At 39.8% G+C, this 21,319-nt stretch overlaps 1 protein-coding gene across 3 annotated transcripts in view; it reads right to left on the bottom strand.

The window, feature by feature from the left end:
* SBF2 (SET binding factor 2) overlaps window positions 1-21,319 on the bottom strand; it is a 369,973-nt gene that overhangs the window by 181,716 nt on the left and 166,938 nt on the right. For all 3 annotated transcript variants that reach the window (XM_079788328.1, XM_079788326.1, XM_079788327.1), the window contains exons 4-6: window positions 5,662-5,784; window positions 4,208-4,318; window positions 2,463-2,568 (exon numbers count right to left, since the gene is read on the bottom strand). In XM_079788328.1, coding sequence (XP_079644454.1) covers window positions 2,463-2,568; window positions 4,208-4,318; window positions 5,662-5,784 — 340 coding nt within the window. The remainder of the gene's footprint in view (window positions 1-2,462; window positions 2,569-4,207; window positions 4,319-5,661; window positions 5,785-21,319) is intronic.

Raw genomic sequence — 21,319 nt, 5'->3', positions numbered from 1 at the left:
CGGAGGCGGGGCCAGGGGAGAAGGAAGGAGCGGAGGCGGGGCCAGGGGAGAAGGAAGGAGCGGAGGCGGGGCCAGGGGAGAAGGAAGGAGCGGAGGCGGGGCCAGGGGAGAAGGAAGGAGCGGAGGCGGGGCCGGGGGAGAAGGGAGGAGCGGAGGCGGGGCCGGGGGAGAAGGAAGGAGAGCGGGCTGGCAGAGAAGGCGGGCCAGGGGAGAAGGAAGGAGCGGAGGCGGGGCCGGGGGAGAAGGGAGGAGTGGAGGCGGGGCCATGGGAGAAGGAAGGAGAGCGGGCTGGCGGAGAAGGCGGGGCGGGGGAGAAGGGAGGAGCGGAGGCGGGGCCAGGGGAGAAGGGAGGAGAGCGGGCTGGCGGAGAAGTTAGAAAAGCAGGGGGACTGGCGGAGATCTCGGGGCGGGGGACAAGGAAGGAGAGCAGGCAGGGTGGGGTAGAGTGCAGCAGGAAACCCTATTGCAGGATTTTTCCTGCAACGGGAACGCTAGTATATATATAAAGAGTTATATAGTTTTACAAGTTTCGAAAAGTATTTTTATTGCAGATAAAACACAAATATAGAAAACCATAGAAATCAAATGCACAGATTAGTGAATATGTTATAAACACTGCTAGATCAAGAAGAACTTTGCCCTTCTTTTTCCAGCTATATTTGAATTACAAAACAAGCAAACTTACTGTTGGCATTGGCTTACTATCTCACTCTACCCATATCAAAGGATAATTAAACATTATATGTGGGGAACGGGCTGTAAGCTGACACGGTCCTTGCACCTGTGGGGGCTAGCAAGGCTGGCACCCTACCCGCACAGATTTCCCAGGCCTGTTTGGATGGCAACTAATCAGTATAACGAGAGCAGCCCCTGCCTACAGAGCTTTCCCAGGGTTTGTTTATATGACTGCTATCAGTAGGATAAGAGCTACTTTCATGGCTTACCAAGAAATATGTATCCAGCTAGTGAGATTTATTGTAACAAGAAACCTGTCCTTCAACTTATCCCTCCAGTAGTGATTTTAGAGAAACAAAGAATGTTTTCCTTGTGAGTGATTCCCTGCTTAGTGTCTTATGTATAAAAGCAGTGTATTACTAATAAAAGTTGCCAGAGCTTCTCGAGAGCTGTGGACCTCCCGAATCCCACTGTCCTGTCTTTCTTTCGCTTCTCAAATCCCACCTCCCTACCTCAGCCCGGTTCAATCGTCAGGCTGGACCTGACAATTATAGAATTCTAATTTTTCTGAAAATTAGGAATTGGTTTTGTTTGATCCTAATGAATCAATGCATGAAAAGGAAATGATTGATAAAGCAAACTTTAAAAAAATCTTTATAAAAGTATTTTTTCCTTAAATATTGGGTGCTGTATTTCATAATTACCATTTTACCTGTGCAGCTTGTCTCCTTCGAAGTTCTTAGATGTTCCTGGAGACTATTATTACTAGATTCTACCTTTAAAGTCTTTATAATGGGTCAGCAAAATAGGAAAATACACCTTTGATTCTATTTAATAAAACAGATTCCAACTTCCAACACACTCTGTAGTAATTCAAAGATTACTACTTTTAGGGGGAAAGAAAAGAAAAGAATTTAGAGTTTGAACTATTGAGGGGAGGCAGATGTAAAGGGGAAGAGCCGCGCTTTGGGATTGGTATCTCCAGCCATCTTTATTAGGATACTAGAAAACTCTACTTATGTTTAATCTCTTCTAAGGCGTTCTAAATTTGACTGATTGAAATAGCAGCAGAAGAATAAGGATGGAGTCACTAATAGAAAAGAAGTGATAAGGTACAGAGCTGAACAAGGAGCAAAATTTGTGCAAGGAACTAAGAATTCTATGGAGAAGCAGAGTATGAAATCCAGGAAAGGAAAGGTTATAACTGGAAAAAGACAAACACAGATGGAGAACAATGACTAAGGCTGAATCAAAGAGAGTGGGGCACTCATGCGCAGTCATATATAAAGGGCAATTAAGTGGTAAAATAAATGGGAATCTCTGACATGCTTACTGTTAAATTACATTACTCCTGAAATGAAGCACAGAGCTGTCCAATGTACAGAGAGCACTTCTAGTGCCTCCCGCAATTCTCTATCCTAGCCATTGGTGGGATAAGGACGACAAGATTTTTAGTTTCATCGGACAAAATTCTATAAAACTAATTCATCTAAGGAAAAGCAAAATACACTCTCTTTTCATCTTTTAAAGCATAAAGAAAATATGTCTACTTTTGAAAAGTCTAATTGACTCCAGAGCAAAAAGGGCCTGAGTTAAAATGTTTTGTGTGTTTTCTTTTTTAAAAAAGAATATTACCCATGTAATTATATATTTTACATATCAGGTATTTAATGGTTTGCTTTTTATTTTCTTGATTCATATCAGGTCATGTGAGCTTAAATAAATCTTTTTTTTCTTTTTTTTTTGGTAGGCTTCCACAAGAGGAGTTTGAAAATCAGAGAGCATACCCAGCTGCTGGAACAGGAGAGCCACACTAGTGCCTGTGACAGGAAGACTATCATGCAAAGGGGTCTGGATCAGCTGTCTATCTCCTGCTCCCAAGGAAAACAGCTTCTGCAGAACAGGGAAAACACACAAACACATAAATGATTTCTTTTCAGACATTTTCTTAAGGTAAAAAAAAAAATCCCTTTGTTGTTCAGATTTCAAGCCAATGATGAGCATATTAAGATCCAATTAATAGATGCAAAGGGTGATAACATAATCCAAAACATTCAAGTTACTTTGTGCCCAAGTGAATATGGTACAAGAAAATTCAGTAGTTGAAAGTTGAAAATTAAGTAACAATGAAATACAAAATCATTGACAATCATACTTACCTGGAAAATAACAAAATGTTAAAATCAACATTTATATGCCAATTATATCTCAATAAAACTGGGAAAAATAAGATAAATAGTATATGAACCACATATGTAATTTTAAAATTTCTAGCAGCCATAATAAACATTTTTAAATTACAAAATAAAGTCAACAAAAATCCCATTAAAATAAAGACCCTTAAAACAATTATACTGCTTTAAAGCTTAGGTCCAATTGTGACCAAACTCACACTTCAAATTCTACCCGTGGAGCAGAGCTAGAAGAGTAAGGAAGGCAAAAAGGGGGATAAAAACTTAAAATAACAAAAGACACTGGGATACACAGAAGCCAGTTAAAAAGGCAAAAGACAATGAAAAAAACTGGTTATTTCTTTGTAAATAATCTTGGTCAGACTGAGGTTAAACCATGTAATTTACATAAGAATAAGCAAAATAAGTGATCAACTAATCAATTTTTAAGGAGAAGAGTCTTTAAAAAAGACTCTTAAGGAGAAGAGTCTTTAAAAAAAAGTATGGTGCCTTAGAAACATTAAATCATAGAGCTGAAGTTCTTATTTTTCTATTTCAGATACAGATATGATAATCTTAAGACATACAGAAGATGAAAATCACATTACCACTTTGAGAAAATTTTATGTTAGTAAAAGAGCTTAATTAAGTTTCTCATGTGAGGCTCAATCTATAGCAAAATCCTGAGGAAAACTTCAGGTATATTATACTTTCCAAAGATCTGTGAATTTGGACCATGGTCAATATTGTTATTATTAAAGATAGCAAACTGAAATAAGAAATATAAACCCTTTCAAAATTAAATGTAAGCTATTCTATTAAAGATTACACACAACACACAAAATAGCTTTAGGACCACATAAAATTATTGTTATTCAGGGAAATGAATTAATGAATCTATTCAGAAATAATTGTAAGATTACGAAAAACTGTTTTGAGAATTTTCTTAATGTTATCTAATTTTTTCACTCGAAAATTTTCTGATTTAAGTTAATTAAATGAGGTATAACAATATAGAGGAATAAAAGGGTGTAAAGAACACATTTTAAAAGTTCCACTTTAAAAAGTATATTCCCAAGAAAATGTAAACTGGAGTTCAAGTTATACAAAATATGACTTCTAATTATGCTATGTGAAAGGTGACCCCTGTGTTAAAATTAACCTCATGACCTAAGAAAAGAATGGAATCTTGGGTCTCTAGAAGGCAGACCACAGGGACAATGCTTAACTAAACTAAAATACTCTTTAAAATGAAAACATTTAAAGAATTCTTTTTTCTCCCTTTTCTTCACAAATTAAATTAACTGGGAGAGAGGATAAGAGAAACAGGCCCTCATCACTACTTTTTTTATTCAATTTACCTGAGACCCTCCAGCCGCTGGGACAAGGCACGCACACAGGTTTGCAATGAGACTTTCCAAAGAGACATTCAGACTGTCCACATATACAGTGTAGATCAAACCCAGGCAAGCCTGCAAAGGGAGATGCATGTAGTTAGTTCATGAAAAGATTAGGCACTAAAAATAAATTGTTGTGACATCTGCCCTTAGGAAAATTTCTCTTTGAACCTAGCAGAGTACATTGGACAGTGACCATGAAATAAATTTTAAGTAGCAAATGTTATTAAGTTTATTAAGTTTTCCTCCAGATCAGAAGCTCTAAATGAGCTTTTGAGAGGAGTTTATAAAAAGCAGAAATCCATAATTTGTAAAACAGGTGTTTCTGCTAAGATAACCACTGTAGCAAATTTGTGGGTCTTAAAATTTATTGTGTGTGGGGGGGTGTTTTTTTTTTGGTCTCAATTTACTTTGCAAAACACCAAATTTCAAGATAAACATTTAGAAATTTTATCTTTTGTGATTCTTATAAATTCAGAATATTTATCCTACATAAAAATTTAACTTATATGAATTATTACAAAAAGAAAAAAATAGGAACAAGATATGATTAACACTTTAAACACAGAAGAAAGTAGGTTATAAAAAGGAAAACAAAATGCAATATTTATGAATCTTTCAGCTTATTAAATTTTGTAACTCCAAAACATTTTTATTTGTTAGGAATGTCACTGTCACTGAAATACTGACACCAAATTAATTTTTCTAAAATACATATAACCTCAATAATATGGAAAAGTATGCCAGAAATTATGATTAATTTCCCAAATCCTTGGGAACTTTTTAGGTATAATTTATATTTCCAAAGAACTATAATTTTGGATCATGGTAACATTACTAAAACTAAAGGTAGCAACTGAAATAAGAAAAAAATAAGCCCTCTTTTTTCAAGTCCTACATATATTTATATCTAAATTAAAATTTGTTCTTATATTTGAAAATTCTGAGTGTCTAGAAAGCAAAATATCTGAAAGTAAAAAATATTCTAAAGCTATGTTGGCAGGGGTAGGATCAGAACTATTTGAAAACACAAATACCCATCTTCTTTATTTCAACCCCGATTGAACAAAAGAAGGTGAATAAAAATACACAAAGTAGTTATATCACTAATGTATTTTAAATATGCTACAGACAATCAAATTATTTCTTTAAGATACATACCTTTTGGAGTCAGAAAAAATGTCTTGGAAAAAAGCACTACATTCTTAAAATTTAAATAGTCACATTAACTTACTCAGGTATTTATTTCAACCAATATGGAAATATGTCTGCTGTTAACAGTAATTTTATTGATAAATTCCCAAATCAATTTATTTTAGATATAAAGATGTTTTAAATATTAAGAACTTGTTACCATGGTTCACTCAAAACAGATTTATACAATAATATATTCAATGATGACAATGACAAATTTTTACCCTAAAAATTTCTGGATAATATAATCTGGATACCAGCACCAGGCTTTTGGGAGCAAACACTTCTGCAGGCTGAATTAAACCAGTCACTTCCACTTCACCTTCAATCTCTTCCTTTTTTGTTCCCTAGAAAAAGAGGTACCGTAACCAACACAGAATTTCCTAGGTTTATAACTCACAAAAGAAAGACGTATCACACTTCCATATAATTTACAAAATCCAAATTTAATTGCAAAATGTAATTTATAATACAGTTTACAAAACTGAAACTAAAAATAAAGAGCATACTTTGAAAGTCATCAAAATTATAAATCAGGACACACTTATTTCATTTTTTTAAAGCTCCTGAAGCTCCAAATATATACCACAACTTTATTTGAGCATCTGGTGTCTGTGTGAGGTACCAGTAATAAAAGGTAAATCAGACATATTCAACTTACTTTAAATAGCAATCCCCAAAATAAAAAGCACATCCATTTAAATGGAAGGTCAGCATAATGCTCTCCAGTTCCATTCATGCTATTGCAAATGGTAAGAATTCCTTTTTTTTTTTACCACAGCGTAGTATTCCATTGTGTAGATGTACCACAGTTTTTTAATCCACTCATCTGCTGATGGGCACTTAGGCTGTTTCCAAATCTTAGCTATGGTAAATTGTGCTGCTATGAACATAGCTAAATAAGCCAGTCAGAGAAAGATAAATATCACATGATCTCACTCACTTGTAGAATATAATGAACAACATAAACTGATGGAACAAAAACAGATCCAGAGACAGAGAAGCATTGATCAGACCGTCAAACCTCAGAGGGAATGTAGGTGAGGGTGGGAGTAAGGGGGAGAGATCAACCAAAGGACTTGTATGCATGCATATAAGCCTAACCAATGGACACAGACACCAGGGGGTGAGGGCATGAGTGGGGAGGTGGGGGGACAATGGGGAGGATAAGGACACATATGTAATACCTTAATCAATAAAGAAAATTTTTTTTTTAAATGGAAAGTCAATTTTTAAGAAAAGAAAAATCTGTTTCAGAAGTCAGGCACTAGTTTTCATTTCTGTTTTCCTGCTTTTCCTGGTTGTCTAAATCTTTCAAACAAAAGTGATATTCATTTAGAAATCCAAGGCTTGCAGAATGCTCCATGCCCTCAGAAGTAAAGCCCAATTCCTTTTGGCCCTAAGCAACAAAGTTGATTTTTTGAAAAGAAAGAATATTTTATACACAAAACTAAGTTTCAGAATGAGCTTCATTCTACTGAACTTAAAAATGGTTAAAATGGCAAAATTTTTGTCATATATATTCTAGCACAATAAAAACATGTAAAAATAAAAAAGTTAGTTTCAATGACTAAATATTGGTTAATGAAATAAACTTTGAACAATATTATTCTCATTTATTAATTAATAAACATTTCCTGTTTCATAATCCTATCCAAAAATAGAGTAATATGCAAATTGATCATCACTACAACACAAAAGATGGCTGCCCCCATGTGATCAAAAATGGCTGCCCCCATGTGGACACAAGATGGCTGCCACAAGATGGCCAGCAGGGGAGAGCAGTTGGGAGGGACCAGGCCTGCAAGGGAGGGCAGTTGTGCATGATCAGGCCAGCAGGTGAGGGCAGTTGGGAGGGATCAGGCTTGCAAGGGAGGGCAGTTGTGGGTGATCAGACCAGGAGGGGAGAGCAGTTGGGGGGGACCAATCCTGCAAGGGAGGGCAGTTGGGGGCAATCAGACCTGCAGGGGAGGGCAGTTAGGGGTGACCAGGCCAGCAGAGGAGGGCAGTTGGGGGCGACCGAGCCTGCAGGGGAGGGCAGTTGGGGGGTAGGGGGCCCGGGCCTAAAGGGGAGAGCTGTTGGGGGTGACCATGCCTTCAGGGGAGGGCAGTTAGGGGTGACCAGGCCTGCAAGGGAGGGCAGTTAGGGGTGACCAGGCTGGCAGGGGAGCAGTTAGGCATCAATCAGGCTGGCAGGGGAGTGGTTAGGGGGTGATCAGGCTGGCAGGCAGAAGCGGTTAGGGGCAATCAGGAAGGCAGGCAGGTGAGCAGTTGGGAGCCAGCAGTCCTGGGTTGTGAGAGGGGTGTCCGACTGCCCGTTTAGGCCCGATCCTCCTGGGATCGGGCCTAAATGGGCAGAAGGATATCCCTCGAGGTGTCCCAGATTGGAGAGGGTGCAGGCTGGTCTGAGGGACACCCCATGTACGAATTTCGTGCACCGGGCCTCTAGTACTATATAATGTACTATAAAAGTTTTAAGTAAAAAATAAGACAAGGTAGTAAAGCATTCAGATTTCTAGATGGTACTATAAGATGTAAGGACATTTTTTTTCTAACTAGAATCCTCTTTTCTTTCCAATAATGAAAGGTCAGCTTAAAATGTATCTTCTTCCTGAAGCCTTTCCTTGACTGATTTTACTCTTACTCTCAATTCCTGGCACAGTTCAGCAACATATTACATTTGCTTATACTTATTCCTCCTGCCAAACCTCTCCCCAAAGTGCCATATCCAACTTGACATCTCCACTTGAATGACTAACAGGTATCTCAAACATGTCCAAATCATAGCTTCAATCTGCCCCCCACCCCCGCCAAATTCTACTCCTCCTGCAGTATTTCCCTATCTCAGTTAGTGAAAGTCCTATTCTTCCATTTAGCAAATCAAAAATCCTGATTCCCCTTTCTTTCATATCCCATATCCAAACTGCCAGCAAATCCTGATTTCTCACCCTCTTCACTGCTACCACAATACTGTGAGCCACCATCACTGCTTGCCTGGATTATGGTAACAGCCTCCCTCAGTCTGCTCTATTCCTCTTTAGCTCCACTTTGCTTCCCTGCTGCTCCTTAAACATGCTGGGCATCCTCCCAACTATGGGTCCTAAGCATTTGTTCATTGTTCCTTTGCTTGGAATACTCTTTCCACCGATATGCTAATGACTAATTCTGTCATCTCCATTAGGTCTTTATTGAAGGGACATCTGTTCTTTAAGCCTTTGCTGGCACCCTGCTTGAAATTGCTAGGCCCTAACACTCCCTTATCCACTTTCCTTGCTTTATTTTCATCCATGGCACTTGTTACCATCCATTATATTATCCATTTCACTTATCTTGTGTTTTGCTCCATGAAGACCAGGATTTCTGCCTAGTTTCTTCCCTGGTAATTTCCCACTTCCTAAAACAAGAGCTGAGCACATAGTTGATACTTATTTACTCGCTGCATATATCCAAAGGGGAACTATCCATTTAGTTTTTATATGTGTGATAGGGTCCATATGCTTTTGAAAGATTTTCATTTGTTACAAAGCAAAAGCTAAAATTAGGTTGCTTGCTTTCTGGAATCCTTAGAAATAATAAAAATGTGATGAATATAAATTTACCAAAGATTTCCACACCTAATGAATCATATTCTTCATGGATTACTAATAAATTTGAAATGACAAAAGAATGACTGAAATTCTTAAAAGAGATAAAGCTATCCACATTTTTATGAGATTGTGATAAATGCCCTAGAGTAACATTAGAAGTCAGCTTGAGTAAGTAGATAACCACTTCAGTAAACTACTTTAACCAAAACACAAAATAGAATGCACTGGTCATTTCTTAAAGCTTAATTTAGTTCTTTAAATAGAATAGTTATTAACAAGAAAGAAGATCCAATATAATTTAAATCAGTGTTTATATCCTTTTATTACAGATGTTGACCTTTACTTTGTAAGTGGGCCATAAATCATAAGATGTTGTTATTCTAAATTCCAATATCTCTCATATAAGAATACATCTTAAGTTTGGAGAAAATTCATATTTCTTTTTTCAAAGCAAAATGTACTACAATGATAAAAAAAATTAAACCTCTAAACAGCTGATCACAATAAGGTTTGTTTTAGATGATAACATGGTGTTTTTTATCAGATTTTTCTATTAACTTATCATGTGAGGCAGGGGTGGGGTACCTTTTTTCTGCCAACGGCCATTTGGATATTATAACATCATTTTCGAGCCATACAAAATTATCAAATTAAAAATTAGCCTGCTATATTTGGTCAAACACTTAATTAACTCACCCCTAATGCCTTGGTAGGGCCAGATCAAATGATTTCACTGGCCTTATGTAGCCTGTGGTCGGATGTTCCCCACTCCTGATGTAAGGGATATTGCCTCTTCTCTATATCCATTAGAGTATCTTTTGTGTAATAATTATGTAATTATGTTGGCTTTATTTGGTTTGTGTTTTACAATGAGAGATTTTCACATATTGAAAATATCTGTAAACTTAATAAGCAATAAATTTAAAAATAGGTTTTGAATGTAATAGGTGCTATAATAATGCCCTGCAATTTAATATTCTATTGCATAAAAATTTTCACATATTTTATCTCATTGAACTATATTTGCAAGTGTTCTAGCCTAAGATTATTCCTTGGCTTAAATGGGTCTCCTTAAAGATACAAACTTACTTTAAACACTGTTTACTGAATTGTCTCACAATGACTGCAAGATCACCTTATTCTAATATGTATCACAAGCACAAGCTACAACTTGCCCCTTTATAGACCTTTCTCTACCTATTATTATTATGGACTATATCTGCTAGTAGGATTCCCAACTTCTATGCAGTTTACATTCTTATAGTTCATAGTTTCTCTACTTCAATAATATGGGATAAATTAGTACCCACCATATAAATTTGCCCCAAAGTGCTACTGCCCTTTAAACATATCCCGTGACAAAAATGCTAATAATTTCTAGATTATTGGTTTTATGAAATGTATCCATACAGTAGATGGGCACAATCTTTAGAAAGTTTATCCTATCACTCAGGCTAAGCACTTCAACCTCATCTTTGTTGCACTTCTAATACTTGATTCCTGTCCCTTCTACCCAGAAAAGATTTGTTTCATTCAATATCCTCTGTGTACTAAGTTCATTTTCAATAACACCATTTCACACTAAAACCTTCCTACAGACTTTTTAAAAACACAGTTTAAAAAGGACAAAAGGAATTATGTAAATAACAAACTTTCAGTTCTATATTTCTCTTTTGAAATGTAAGTAATTTGTTACAGTGTACCATTACCTAGAATTGCCTCTTAAAAGCAATTTAAAGACTTAAAATTTTTTCAAAATTGAAAATAAAGGAGTCTAAGTAGTTGCAAAATCCTGTAAAGTCTACAATTCCCTCTGACAAGCATCTTTATTTCTTGCCAAATAATCTGTTAATCTCTTACATGTCCACATAATAAAACCTAGTTGACCCTGCATTAGTCTGGAAAATGATGACTATGTGAGAAATACACATTTTAGGATAAAAAGGCTTTATACAAATTAGGTCACTAGTCTTCAATCAGAATCTAGTCTACCTCTAGCAAAAAACAAACAAACAAAAATACGCTAGTATTTCTCCTTCAATAGCTCCTGGCTTTACAGTATCTTGAAGGTAGAACAAATTGGTTTATGGGGCTAGAAAGCTTCCTATTTCTGAGTGGCACAAAGTCCACAAGTTGGGTTTTTTTTTTAAATATACTAATAAGGCAGCATTTTCCAAAGAGCCTTTTATTGGAAACAAATAGATATTACTTAGGAAATGGTCTACTAATCAAAGAATTTTAGAAACAGTAAAATAAAGCCAAGTTAAAAAGATTTCTTTGCTGCAGAATTTCTGACTTTGATATGGAAATTTTGTTTGTACAATGCCAAGCAAAGGAGATAAAATATAAAGGAGTTCTCAACTTTTTCTTGTAAAAGGTGAGGGTATTAAGAAGTACAAACTGGTAGTTACAAAATAGGTACAGGTATGTAAGGTAAAGCACGGAGAATATAGTTAACAATACTGGAATAACTATCCATGGCCAAGTGGACCCTTGAATTATCAGTGGGAACAGTTGGTAACCTATATGAATGCTTACCCTCTGTGCTGTACACCTGAAACTAATACAAACAAAAAAAGGGCTGAATGCAAATTATAATAGAAAAATCTCTTTTTTTTTTAATATATTTTATTGATTTTTTACAGAGAGGAAGAGAGAGGGACAGAGAGCCAGAAACATCGATGAGAGAGAAACATCGATCAGCTGCCTCCTGCACACCCCCCACCGGGGATGTGCCCGCAACCAAGGCACATGCCCTTGACCGGAACCGAACCCGGGACCCCTGAGTCCGCAGGCCAACGCTCTATCCACTGAGCCAAACCGGTTTCGGCAGAAAAATCTCTTAAATTTCAAAAAGATGAGCTGTTTTTATTACAGAGCATCTAGGGAAACTAGTGCCCTATGGAACACGTGTTGAAAATGCTGTCATAAGCTATTTTAGGATACAAAATGTGTGAAACTGAAATATGTATATGTTCAGATGTTCTGTATCCTTAGAAGGATGGGTAAGTATAGTGCTTATTTCATAAGTAGATAATTCTATTTGATACTAGTTTCATTAATTCTTATCCTATATAATAAAGAGGTGATATGCAAATTGACCGTCACCCCAACACACAAGATGGCCGCTCCCATGTGGACACAAGATGGCCGCCACAAGATGGCCAGCAGGGGAGGGCAGTTGGGGGTGATCAGGTCAGCAGGGGAGGGCAGTTGGGAGGGACCAGGCCTGCAAGGGAGGGCAGTTTGGAGCAACCAGGCCTGCAGGGGAGGACAGTTAGGGGTGACCAGGCCTGTGGAGGAGGGCAGTTGGGGGTGACGAGGCCTACAAGGGAGGGTAGCTGGGGGCGACCAGGCCTGCAGGGGAGGGCAATTGGGGGAGACCAGGCCTGTAAAGAAGGGCAGTTGGGGGGGACCCAGGCCTGCAGGGGAGGGAAGTTGGGGGCAACCAGGCCTGTAAGGAAGGGCGGTTAGGGGTGACCAGGCCTGCAGGGGAGGGCATTGGGGGCAACCAGGCCTGTAAGGAAGGGCAGTTGGGGGGGGGGGGACCGAGGCCTGCAGGGGAGGGCAGTTGAGGGTGACCAGGCCAGCAGGGGAGGGCAGTTGGGAGGGACCAGGCCTGCAGGGGAGGACAGCTGGGGGGCACCGGCAGGGGAGCAGTTAGACATCAATCAGGCTGGCAGGGGAGTGGTTAGGGGGTGATCAGGCTGGCAGGCAGAAGCGGTTAGGGGCAATCAGGCAGGCAGGCAAGCGAGCGGTTGGTAGCCAGCAGTCCTGGATTGTGAGAGGGATCCCAGATTGGAGAGGGGGCAGGCTGGACTGAGGGACAACCTCCCTCTCCGTTCACGAATTTTGTACACCAGGCCTCTAGTCCTATATAATAAAGAGGTAATATGCAAATTGACCATAACTCCAACACACAAGATGACCGCACCCATGTGGTCAAAGATGGCCACCACAAGATGGTGGGGCAACCAGGCCTGCAGGGGAGGACACTTGGGTGGGACCAGGCCTGCAGGGGAGGGCAGTTGGGGACGACTAGGCCAGCAGGGGAGAGCAGTTAGGGGCAACCAGGCCTGCAGGGGAAGGCAGTTGGGGGCAACCAGGCCTGCAGGGGAGGGCAGTTGGGGGGGACCAGGCCAGCAGGGGAGGGCAGTTGGGAGGGCCCAGGCCTACAAGGGAGGGCAGTTGGGGGACCAAGTCTGCAGGGGAGGGCATTGGGGGGGGGGTGTCCCAGGCCTACAGGGGAGGGCAGTTTGGGGGGACCCAGGCTGGCAGGGGAGGGCAGTTAGGGGCAATCGGGCTGGCAGGGGAGCAGTTAGATATTGATCAGGCTGGTAGGGGAGTGATATGGGGGTGATCAGGCTGGCAGGCAGGCAGCTGAGCAGTTTGGAGCCAGCAGTTCTGTATTGTGAGAGGTGTGTTCGACTGCCCATTTAGGCCCGATCCCACCGGTGAAATCGGGTCTAAACAGGCAGTCGAAAATCCCTCTCAGGGTCCCCGATTGGAGAGGATGCAGACTGGCTGAGGACAACCCGCCCCCCACCGTGCATGAATTTCGTGCACCAAGCCTCTAGTAAACTATAAAAGATGATTACTGATGTGTAAACTCATTTATGCAATTAACATATTTTACTTGTTGTCTACTAGTGCCAAGCATCAAGGATACAGTGGTGACAGAGCCCCTGCTCCATATATATATATATATTGATTTCAGAGAAGGGAGAGGGAGAAAGAGATAGAAACATCTACAATGAGAATCATTGATCAGCTGCCTCTTGAACAACCCCTACTGAGGATCGAGCCCGAATCCCCGGCATGTTCCCTGACCAGGAATTGAACCCATGACCCCTTGGTTCCAGGGTCGATGCTCTACTGCTGAGCCACACCCACAGAGCTCCTGCTCTTAAAATCATACCTTCATGTGGAGGAAACCAAATGAAAGATAAACAAATAAATGAGCAAAATAATTTGTTTGTAGTAAGTCCAATGAAGGTGGAAAAAAAAAAAGAGGAAGAGATAGAGAGTGAGGGGAAAGGACAAATAGTGTGAGGAAAGTCGGATAAGGCCTCTCAGTGAAGATGAAGCTAAAGCTGACATCTGCAAGACAATAAGCAGCTAATCTCTTGAAAATCTAAGGGCAGAACAGTCCAGACAGAGGGAAAGGCAAATGCAAATAGCCTATGGTAGGAAGGATTTTAGTATATTTTAAGAAACAAAATAGCAGCCAGATACTATATGAAACCTAAGTAGCTAGGGGGAAAACTATAGCAGAAGAAACTGGATAGTTAAGTAAAGGCTAAATTATTTAGGGCCTTGAGGCCAAGGTAGGGAGTGTGGATTTTTATACTAAACTAGAGGCCCAGTGCATGATTGAATCATGCACGTGTAGGGTCCCCTACACGCTTTCGCTTTCGATCGTGGGGGAGCTGGGTGCCTGTCCGCTGGTGCACCAGGCCTTTCAGAAGCCTCTGCCTCGCCGAAGGCTTCTGAAAGGCCTGGTGCTGGAGCGGACAGGCACCCAGCTCCCCCGCTTTTGATGGTCCGCTGTGGGACGTGAGCTCGCTGCCCCAGAGGCCCCTTCTGTGCCGCAGCACAGCCATGGCGCAGACACTGAGCTCCAGCCGCCGCTGGCAACGCGAGCTCAGTGTCCCGCTGGCCCAATCGGCTACCCCGACTACCCCGAGTCCCGCCCCCCCGCGCCTCCTGGCCAATCGCAGGCATAGCGAAGGTACGGTCAATTTGCATATTTGTCTATTATTAGGTAGGATGCCTTGGGAATCTGTGGAAGGGAGGGCTTTAAGCAAGGAGGATAATTTTGTTTTTTAAAAATCACCCTGATGCTGAATGGAGAATAACTTGTAAAGAGGCAAAAACATTAAGAGGAAAGCTGGTTAGAAGTCTTTTTGACAGTTCAGGCAAGATACATGGTGAAGTGGTAAGAATAGAGGCTAAAAAAAGTAGATGATTTATTTTGGAAGTAGGATTTATTTTGGAAATAGAATTGACCTGATTTGTTGGTGGCTATCCTTAATGTGAAAGACAAAAGAAAGGGAGGATAAGAGATAACCCTACATTTTTTGTTTGAACATCTGGATGGATAGCAATGCTAAATTGAGATTAGAAAAATTAAGAAGAAACAGACTGAGGCTGGGATGGGAGAAAGGAATGGGGAGTAATCAGGAGTCAATGAGCCTTGCTTATATTAAAGGCTCAATAAATGTGAATTCCATCCCTCTTCCAAACTCTGTTTTATCCGTTATAGAAAATCAGGACAGCAAGAAGCTGAAACTCTGTTAAGAAATAATAGCATAATCAATTACATCTCAACTTAAAAATATATATATACACACTAATAATAGAAAAATATGCAAATTAGCCAGGATGTCGTAACATCACGACCAAAGAGCAGGGACCTGAGGCTGCATGGCACCTGGCTGGGGCGGGGGCCTCAGGCCGTGCCCCCGACAACGGGGCTTGACGGGGGACCTCGGGCTGTGCCCCCCGCCCCGGTGCCAGGCCGGTAGACCTCAGGCCATGTCCCCCGCCACAGCACCAGGCCAGGGGACCTCAGGCTGCACCCCCGCCCAGGGGGGCTTGATGGGGGACCTCAGGCTGCACCCCTTGCCCTGGCATCAGGCCAGGAGACCTCAGGCCATGCCCCCTGCCCCAGCGCCGGGCTGGGGGACCTCAGGCTGCTCCCCCCACCCAGAAGAACTTGACAGGGACCTCAGGCCATGCCCCTTGCCTGGCGGGGCTTGACGGGAGACCTCATGCTGTGCCTTCTGCCCGGTGGGGATTGACAGGTACCTCAGGCCGTGTCCCCCGCTCCCCCCCCCCCGCCCCAGTGCCAGGCTAGGGGACCTGAGGCTGTACCCCCCACTCAGCGCCGGGCCAGGGGACCTGAAGCTGTGCTCCCTGCCCAGAGGGGCCTGACGGGGGTTGGGCCGGCCTGGTCTGGGTCTGGATCTCCTGCGTTTTCAAAGCACGTGCAGGTGGTGGGCGAGGACTTGACTCTAGGTCCCGTGGCACACCCCATACTCTGACAGGAGGGAGATTTTCGTATACATTTTACTAATGTTATTTCATCTCTGACACTTCTATTATAGAGAAAGGGCAAATAGCAATATTAAAATATTTTCTCTAATTAATTCCCTTTTAATGTGCACGAATTTCATGCACCGGGCCACCAGTAATGGCTATAAAAACAATTTAAAGGTAATCATAAATATAATCATAATATGTTTCATTTATATTGACATGGGTCCATCTATATATATGTGTGTGTGTGTGTGTGTGTGTGTGTGTGTGTATGTATATAAAAGCCTAATATGCAAAGTGGCCCCTCGGGAGTTCGACCAACTGGGAGTTAGATCACTTGCTATGATGTGCACTGACCACCAGGGGGCAGCACAGAACGAAGGAAGGCCCTGGTCGGCAGCCGGCAGCCGCTAGGGACCCTACCCGTGCATGAATTTCATGTACTGGGCCTCTAGTATCAATATAAATGAAACAAGTTTTTAAAAAAGTACTTATATGGTATGCATGTGTTTTTACATATGTATATTTTTTTATTAAATATGTTTACATTTTTAATTTGAAGGAGAAAGGCCTGGAAGGTTATACTCCAAAAGATTAGCAGTTGTACTCTGGCTGGTGTGGCTCATTTGGTTGGAGCTTTGCTGCATACACCAGATGGTGGCAGGTTTTCTTCCCAGTCAGGGCACAATACCCAGGTTGGGGGTTTGATCCACAGTCAGAGTGCATGTGGGAGGCAACCCATCAGTATTTCTCTCTCACCTCATGTTTCTCTCTCTCTTTCTCCTTCCCTTCTCTCTCTGAAATAAAGAATTTAAAAAAATGATTAGCAGTTAGTTGTCTTTGGGTCATGGGATTATTGTTGATATATATCACATAAAAATACTATACACATTTCCAGAGAAAAATAATTTTGTAAAATGTTTACATTTGTATTATTGTCTTTATAGTAAAAAGTTTAAAGTTATAAAAAGTAAACAGAAATGTATCAGTATGTGTTTATTTATTCAACACTGACTACAAAGTTGGCCACATAGTGAGTGCCACAGAAGGATAGGTACAGTCTCTATGTCAGGAAATTTATAATCTAGCTTAAGTGCTAAAACCAACACAGATGAAATAACATTAACCAGTACAAAACAATACTGTAACATTTTGAAAATTCATATTTAAAGTGCTCGAGAAACTCTGAGAAGGGAAGAGGCCTACAGCAGTGAGCTAGGATTTAAAGGATGAATACAATAGAGGGAAAGGTAAAGGAAAAAGGAGACTCAATTCAACAAGAAGCAAGTCAAAATACTCAAAGTGAGGTTGGCAAGTTTAATTGTAATTTTCATTTCATTTTCCTAATTTATTCCTTACATACCTTTTAAAAATCAGGATAAACTAAACACTAAAATTTTATGATAGACATACTTAACTAAAATTCCTTGCCTATGTTGACATTATTAGTTGATAAAACAGATTAACTTACAATGCATTTTATAAAATAAGAAACATGACAATGGTAATTTGTTGAATGTTTCAATTTTGGGCATATTTTACTTCAATAATTCTTTTTTAAAAATATTTTTATTGATTTCAGAGAGGAAGGGAGAGGGATAGAGAGATAGAAACATCAATTATGAGAGAGAATAATTGATTGGCTGTCTCCTGAACGCCCCCTACTGGGGATTGAGCCTGCAACCTGGGCACATGCCCTTGACCAGAATCGAACCTGGAACCCTTCAATCTGCAGGCTGACGCTCTATCCATTGAGCCAAACCAGTTAGAGCTCAATAATTCTTAATGCATATTCCCCCCTTCCAAATTAATGTCAAGTGAATAAATCAGAATTAATTAATTAGTCATTATAAATTGAGGAATATAGTCATTGACACTGAGGTATGTTCCTGCTCATCATTTATTCCCAAGATATAACTGATTCAAGTTTCAATTATTAGAAAGTACTCAAAATTCTTTGGTGTATCTTACAAATTTTTTAAGAAAATCAAAGACTGACTTAAAAGTGTCAAAATTATGAGAAATGCTATTAAGCTAATCCTCTCTGAAGAGAAACAGATAATGAGTCAAACTTCTGTGTGAGCTGAAGAAACAGCAGATAGACTTCATGTTTGTTTTCTAACAGGGTTAACCATTTCAAAATTAGGCTCTCATAGACTCAAGAATATTATTTTGTGAACCATCATAATCAATGGACTCTTTTGAAAGTTCTTTTCCAGTATGTAGTCTCTAGAACATTATCAAGTACAATGTTGATTATATTAGAAGTAAGCCCAGTTCCAAACATCTCTATGCATGAAATGCCAGTTTTTGTTAAAACTGGTAAAAATTATAAATGATAAAACACTAAATCATATTTTAGAGTAAACAATTACATCATCATTTGGTGAGTTATCTATAATAATAAAAGCGTAATATGCTAATTAGACCAGACATCATTCCGGATGACCTTCCGCACGAAGCCGGGGCTTCGAGGAAAGCCCGGGTCCCAGGTGCCTGCCAGCGGCTGGAAGGAAGCCAGGGTCTTGGGTGCCAGAGGGAAGCCGGTGCTGACAGCTGGGGGAAGGAAGGCCTACTCTTTCATAAATTTCATGCATCGGTCCTCTAGTAAGATCATAAAACTTAAGTTTACCAATTCATAGGTTAAATAAAATATTCTTCCCTGGAATTCCTGATAGAAAAGTTTTGTGCTAAGCACAAAGATCAAGATTTCAGTGTTGTTGTTTTTTTTAAGAATGAAACCTTGTTTAATGATCATGTAACATGACATATTGAAACATTCCACACAAAAAATAAAACATTTGGTTATAAACAAGTACAAACAATAAATTCTAGCATTGTACATTCATCTAAAAATATGTCTTGATCAGATGACTGGAATAGTATTCTGTGGATTATGTACATAATATGAATGAAAATTTTAAAGTATATCTAATATGAACAAAATTAAAATGAATCTTTAAAATTAGATGCAGTTAACATGATAGAATAATAAAAATATTACTGGAAGTGCCTACTTCATTTTACAAACTAGCAATCTCATGCCAGGGGAATGAAAAGACCTGCCAAGTTCATACAGCTCATTGAAGGTACAGTGGGGACTAACAAGTCAAGTGTTCTAACTCTTGGGCTAGTTCTCTTTCCATTCCCTTACATTCTCATATACAACCTTTACAAGAAAGAGGTATTGGTTCCAAGAAACTGTTTAGAAGAGGTTACATATGAGAAGTCAAATTGTAAATATGAAAAGATATTCAGATGTTTTTTCCTTTAATTATATATGAATGTAATAATCTTTCTTGTGTTTAAATGAAATAGTAATAACAACACACAATTCTTACTGCAGCCTTTCCTGGTATAAAATTGCTGTCAGAGTTTAAGGAAAGGCATTTAAGGTTGAAGGACTTTGGGAACTTGTTCTTAAAACTTGTTCTCTGTAGTTTTAGTGCCTCATAATTTTAAGCATATAATATTAACTAATCATAGCTAAGTCAGTGAAAGTTTTTCCCTACAAAATGTATGTGAGAGAATGTCAAGGAGGCTGTTTAAGACTCTCAGCATTCTCTCCATCAGCCAATTCTCATTTGAAAAGGGAGAAACAGGTACAGAACCCTTTTGTAAAAAGCGTAATCTTCACTCATTAATACTATAAGAATCCCATGTGGATATTTGCATATGTTGCAAATTATCAAACTACAGAACAAACTCAGAATATATAAATCCCTCAAACTTTTTTACCTCTTTTTGACTTATGTTATTTATGTTAGTTTTCACTAGACTCTCTTTGTTGAATAAGGTGTATTAGTCTCTAGAATACTATCAAGTATAATGTTGATATATTAGAAGCAAGCCCAGTTCCACACTTCTCAATGCATAATTTCTAATTCAGGTAATTTTGTTCTAATTAACAAAACCCTCCTGAAGGGAATCAATATTTTTCTAAAAAGATAGTCATCATAGTATTATTTATAATATTGACAAAAAGTGAAATACATGCCCATTAGGAAATTAAGTATATTATATCCACATGGCCAATTAGATGTTAATTATATCTATAGAAAGTTTTAGTTTAAAAAAAAGTTTACTATTAAAAGAAAATAGGTCAAACTATTTTTGATCTTCTCTTACTTTTCTCTGAATGCATTCCCAAATTTTCTACAATGAGCATAGTGTAGTTTGATAAATGAGGTGCGGGGTGGAGTAAAGAGAAACAAAATATGACTGGGTTATTCAGAAAAATCTATCAAATGTTTTGCATGTGATTTCCTCTACTGCTCCAAGTATTCCCACCAGTTTAGAAATCTATTTTTATTACTTCATTTTTCCAGGCAAATTGCTCAATCATTTGGAATTGTTGTACTTTATTATGAGCATTCAAATGTATTCTCCCTCACAAAGCTAAACTTTAAATGAGATTTATTAAAATGTACAGATTCCATAGATTTGTAATGTTTTCATTGTCAGATATTGATAATAAATAATAAATAAGACCAATTATGGTCTTATTCTTGACATATTCTTGAACCAATAACACTGACATAATTTTTGCAGCCTTCTTTTAGTACTTGGTCTTTGGAGGCAGATCGATTCAAGTTGACTTAGTACCTAAATGTCCCTGGGTAGGTCCTTTAGCCTCATCTATGAAATGGGAATGTTAATAGAGCTTCCATATGACTTAGCAATCCTTCTTCTGGGTATATACCCAAAAATTTGAGAACACTTATTCATAAAGACACATATATCCCTATGTTCACTGAAGCATTATTCATGGTAGCCAAGACATGGAAACAACCTGAGTGTCCTTCAGCCAATCTATCCTAATAATAGCCTAGGGCCGTCACAACTGGAGGGACCATCAAATGCGAGTGGGAAGGGAGCACGGGCAAGGGCACGGTGAGGTTGTTAGCCTCCGGCCCAGGCCAGGTGGAGGCCTAACGACTTCGCTGCTGCCTCCATGGTTGACTCCAGCAGGACCTGGGCCCTCCCCTCTGTGGACCAGAGGCCCTATTCCTGATACCATGTTCCCAGGATCTTTCAGACCCCTTTGTGGAAGTCAGGAAACACTGCGTGTCGTCATCCTGCCCTGGGGACTTCCAGGGCTGACAGCAAGGGTGGGCTTCTGTGGGGTCCCCTGTGTTATGCGATCCAGGGTCGCTATATCCTAATGTTGACTCTGGGAGGACTTGGGCCAGTCCTCTGTGGATCTGAGGTCCCACTCCCTATACCAAAGCCCCCAAGTCTCTGAGACCCAGAT

Source organism: Cnephaeus nilssonii (genome assembly GCF_951640355.1).
Source record: "Cnephaeus nilssonii genome assembly, chromosome: 13".
NCBI classification, from domain to species: domain Eukaryota; kingdom Metazoa; phylum Chordata; class Mammalia; order Chiroptera; family Vespertilionidae; genus Cnephaeus; species Cnephaeus nilssonii.
This window is presented reverse-complemented; position numbering and strand designations above follow the sequence as displayed.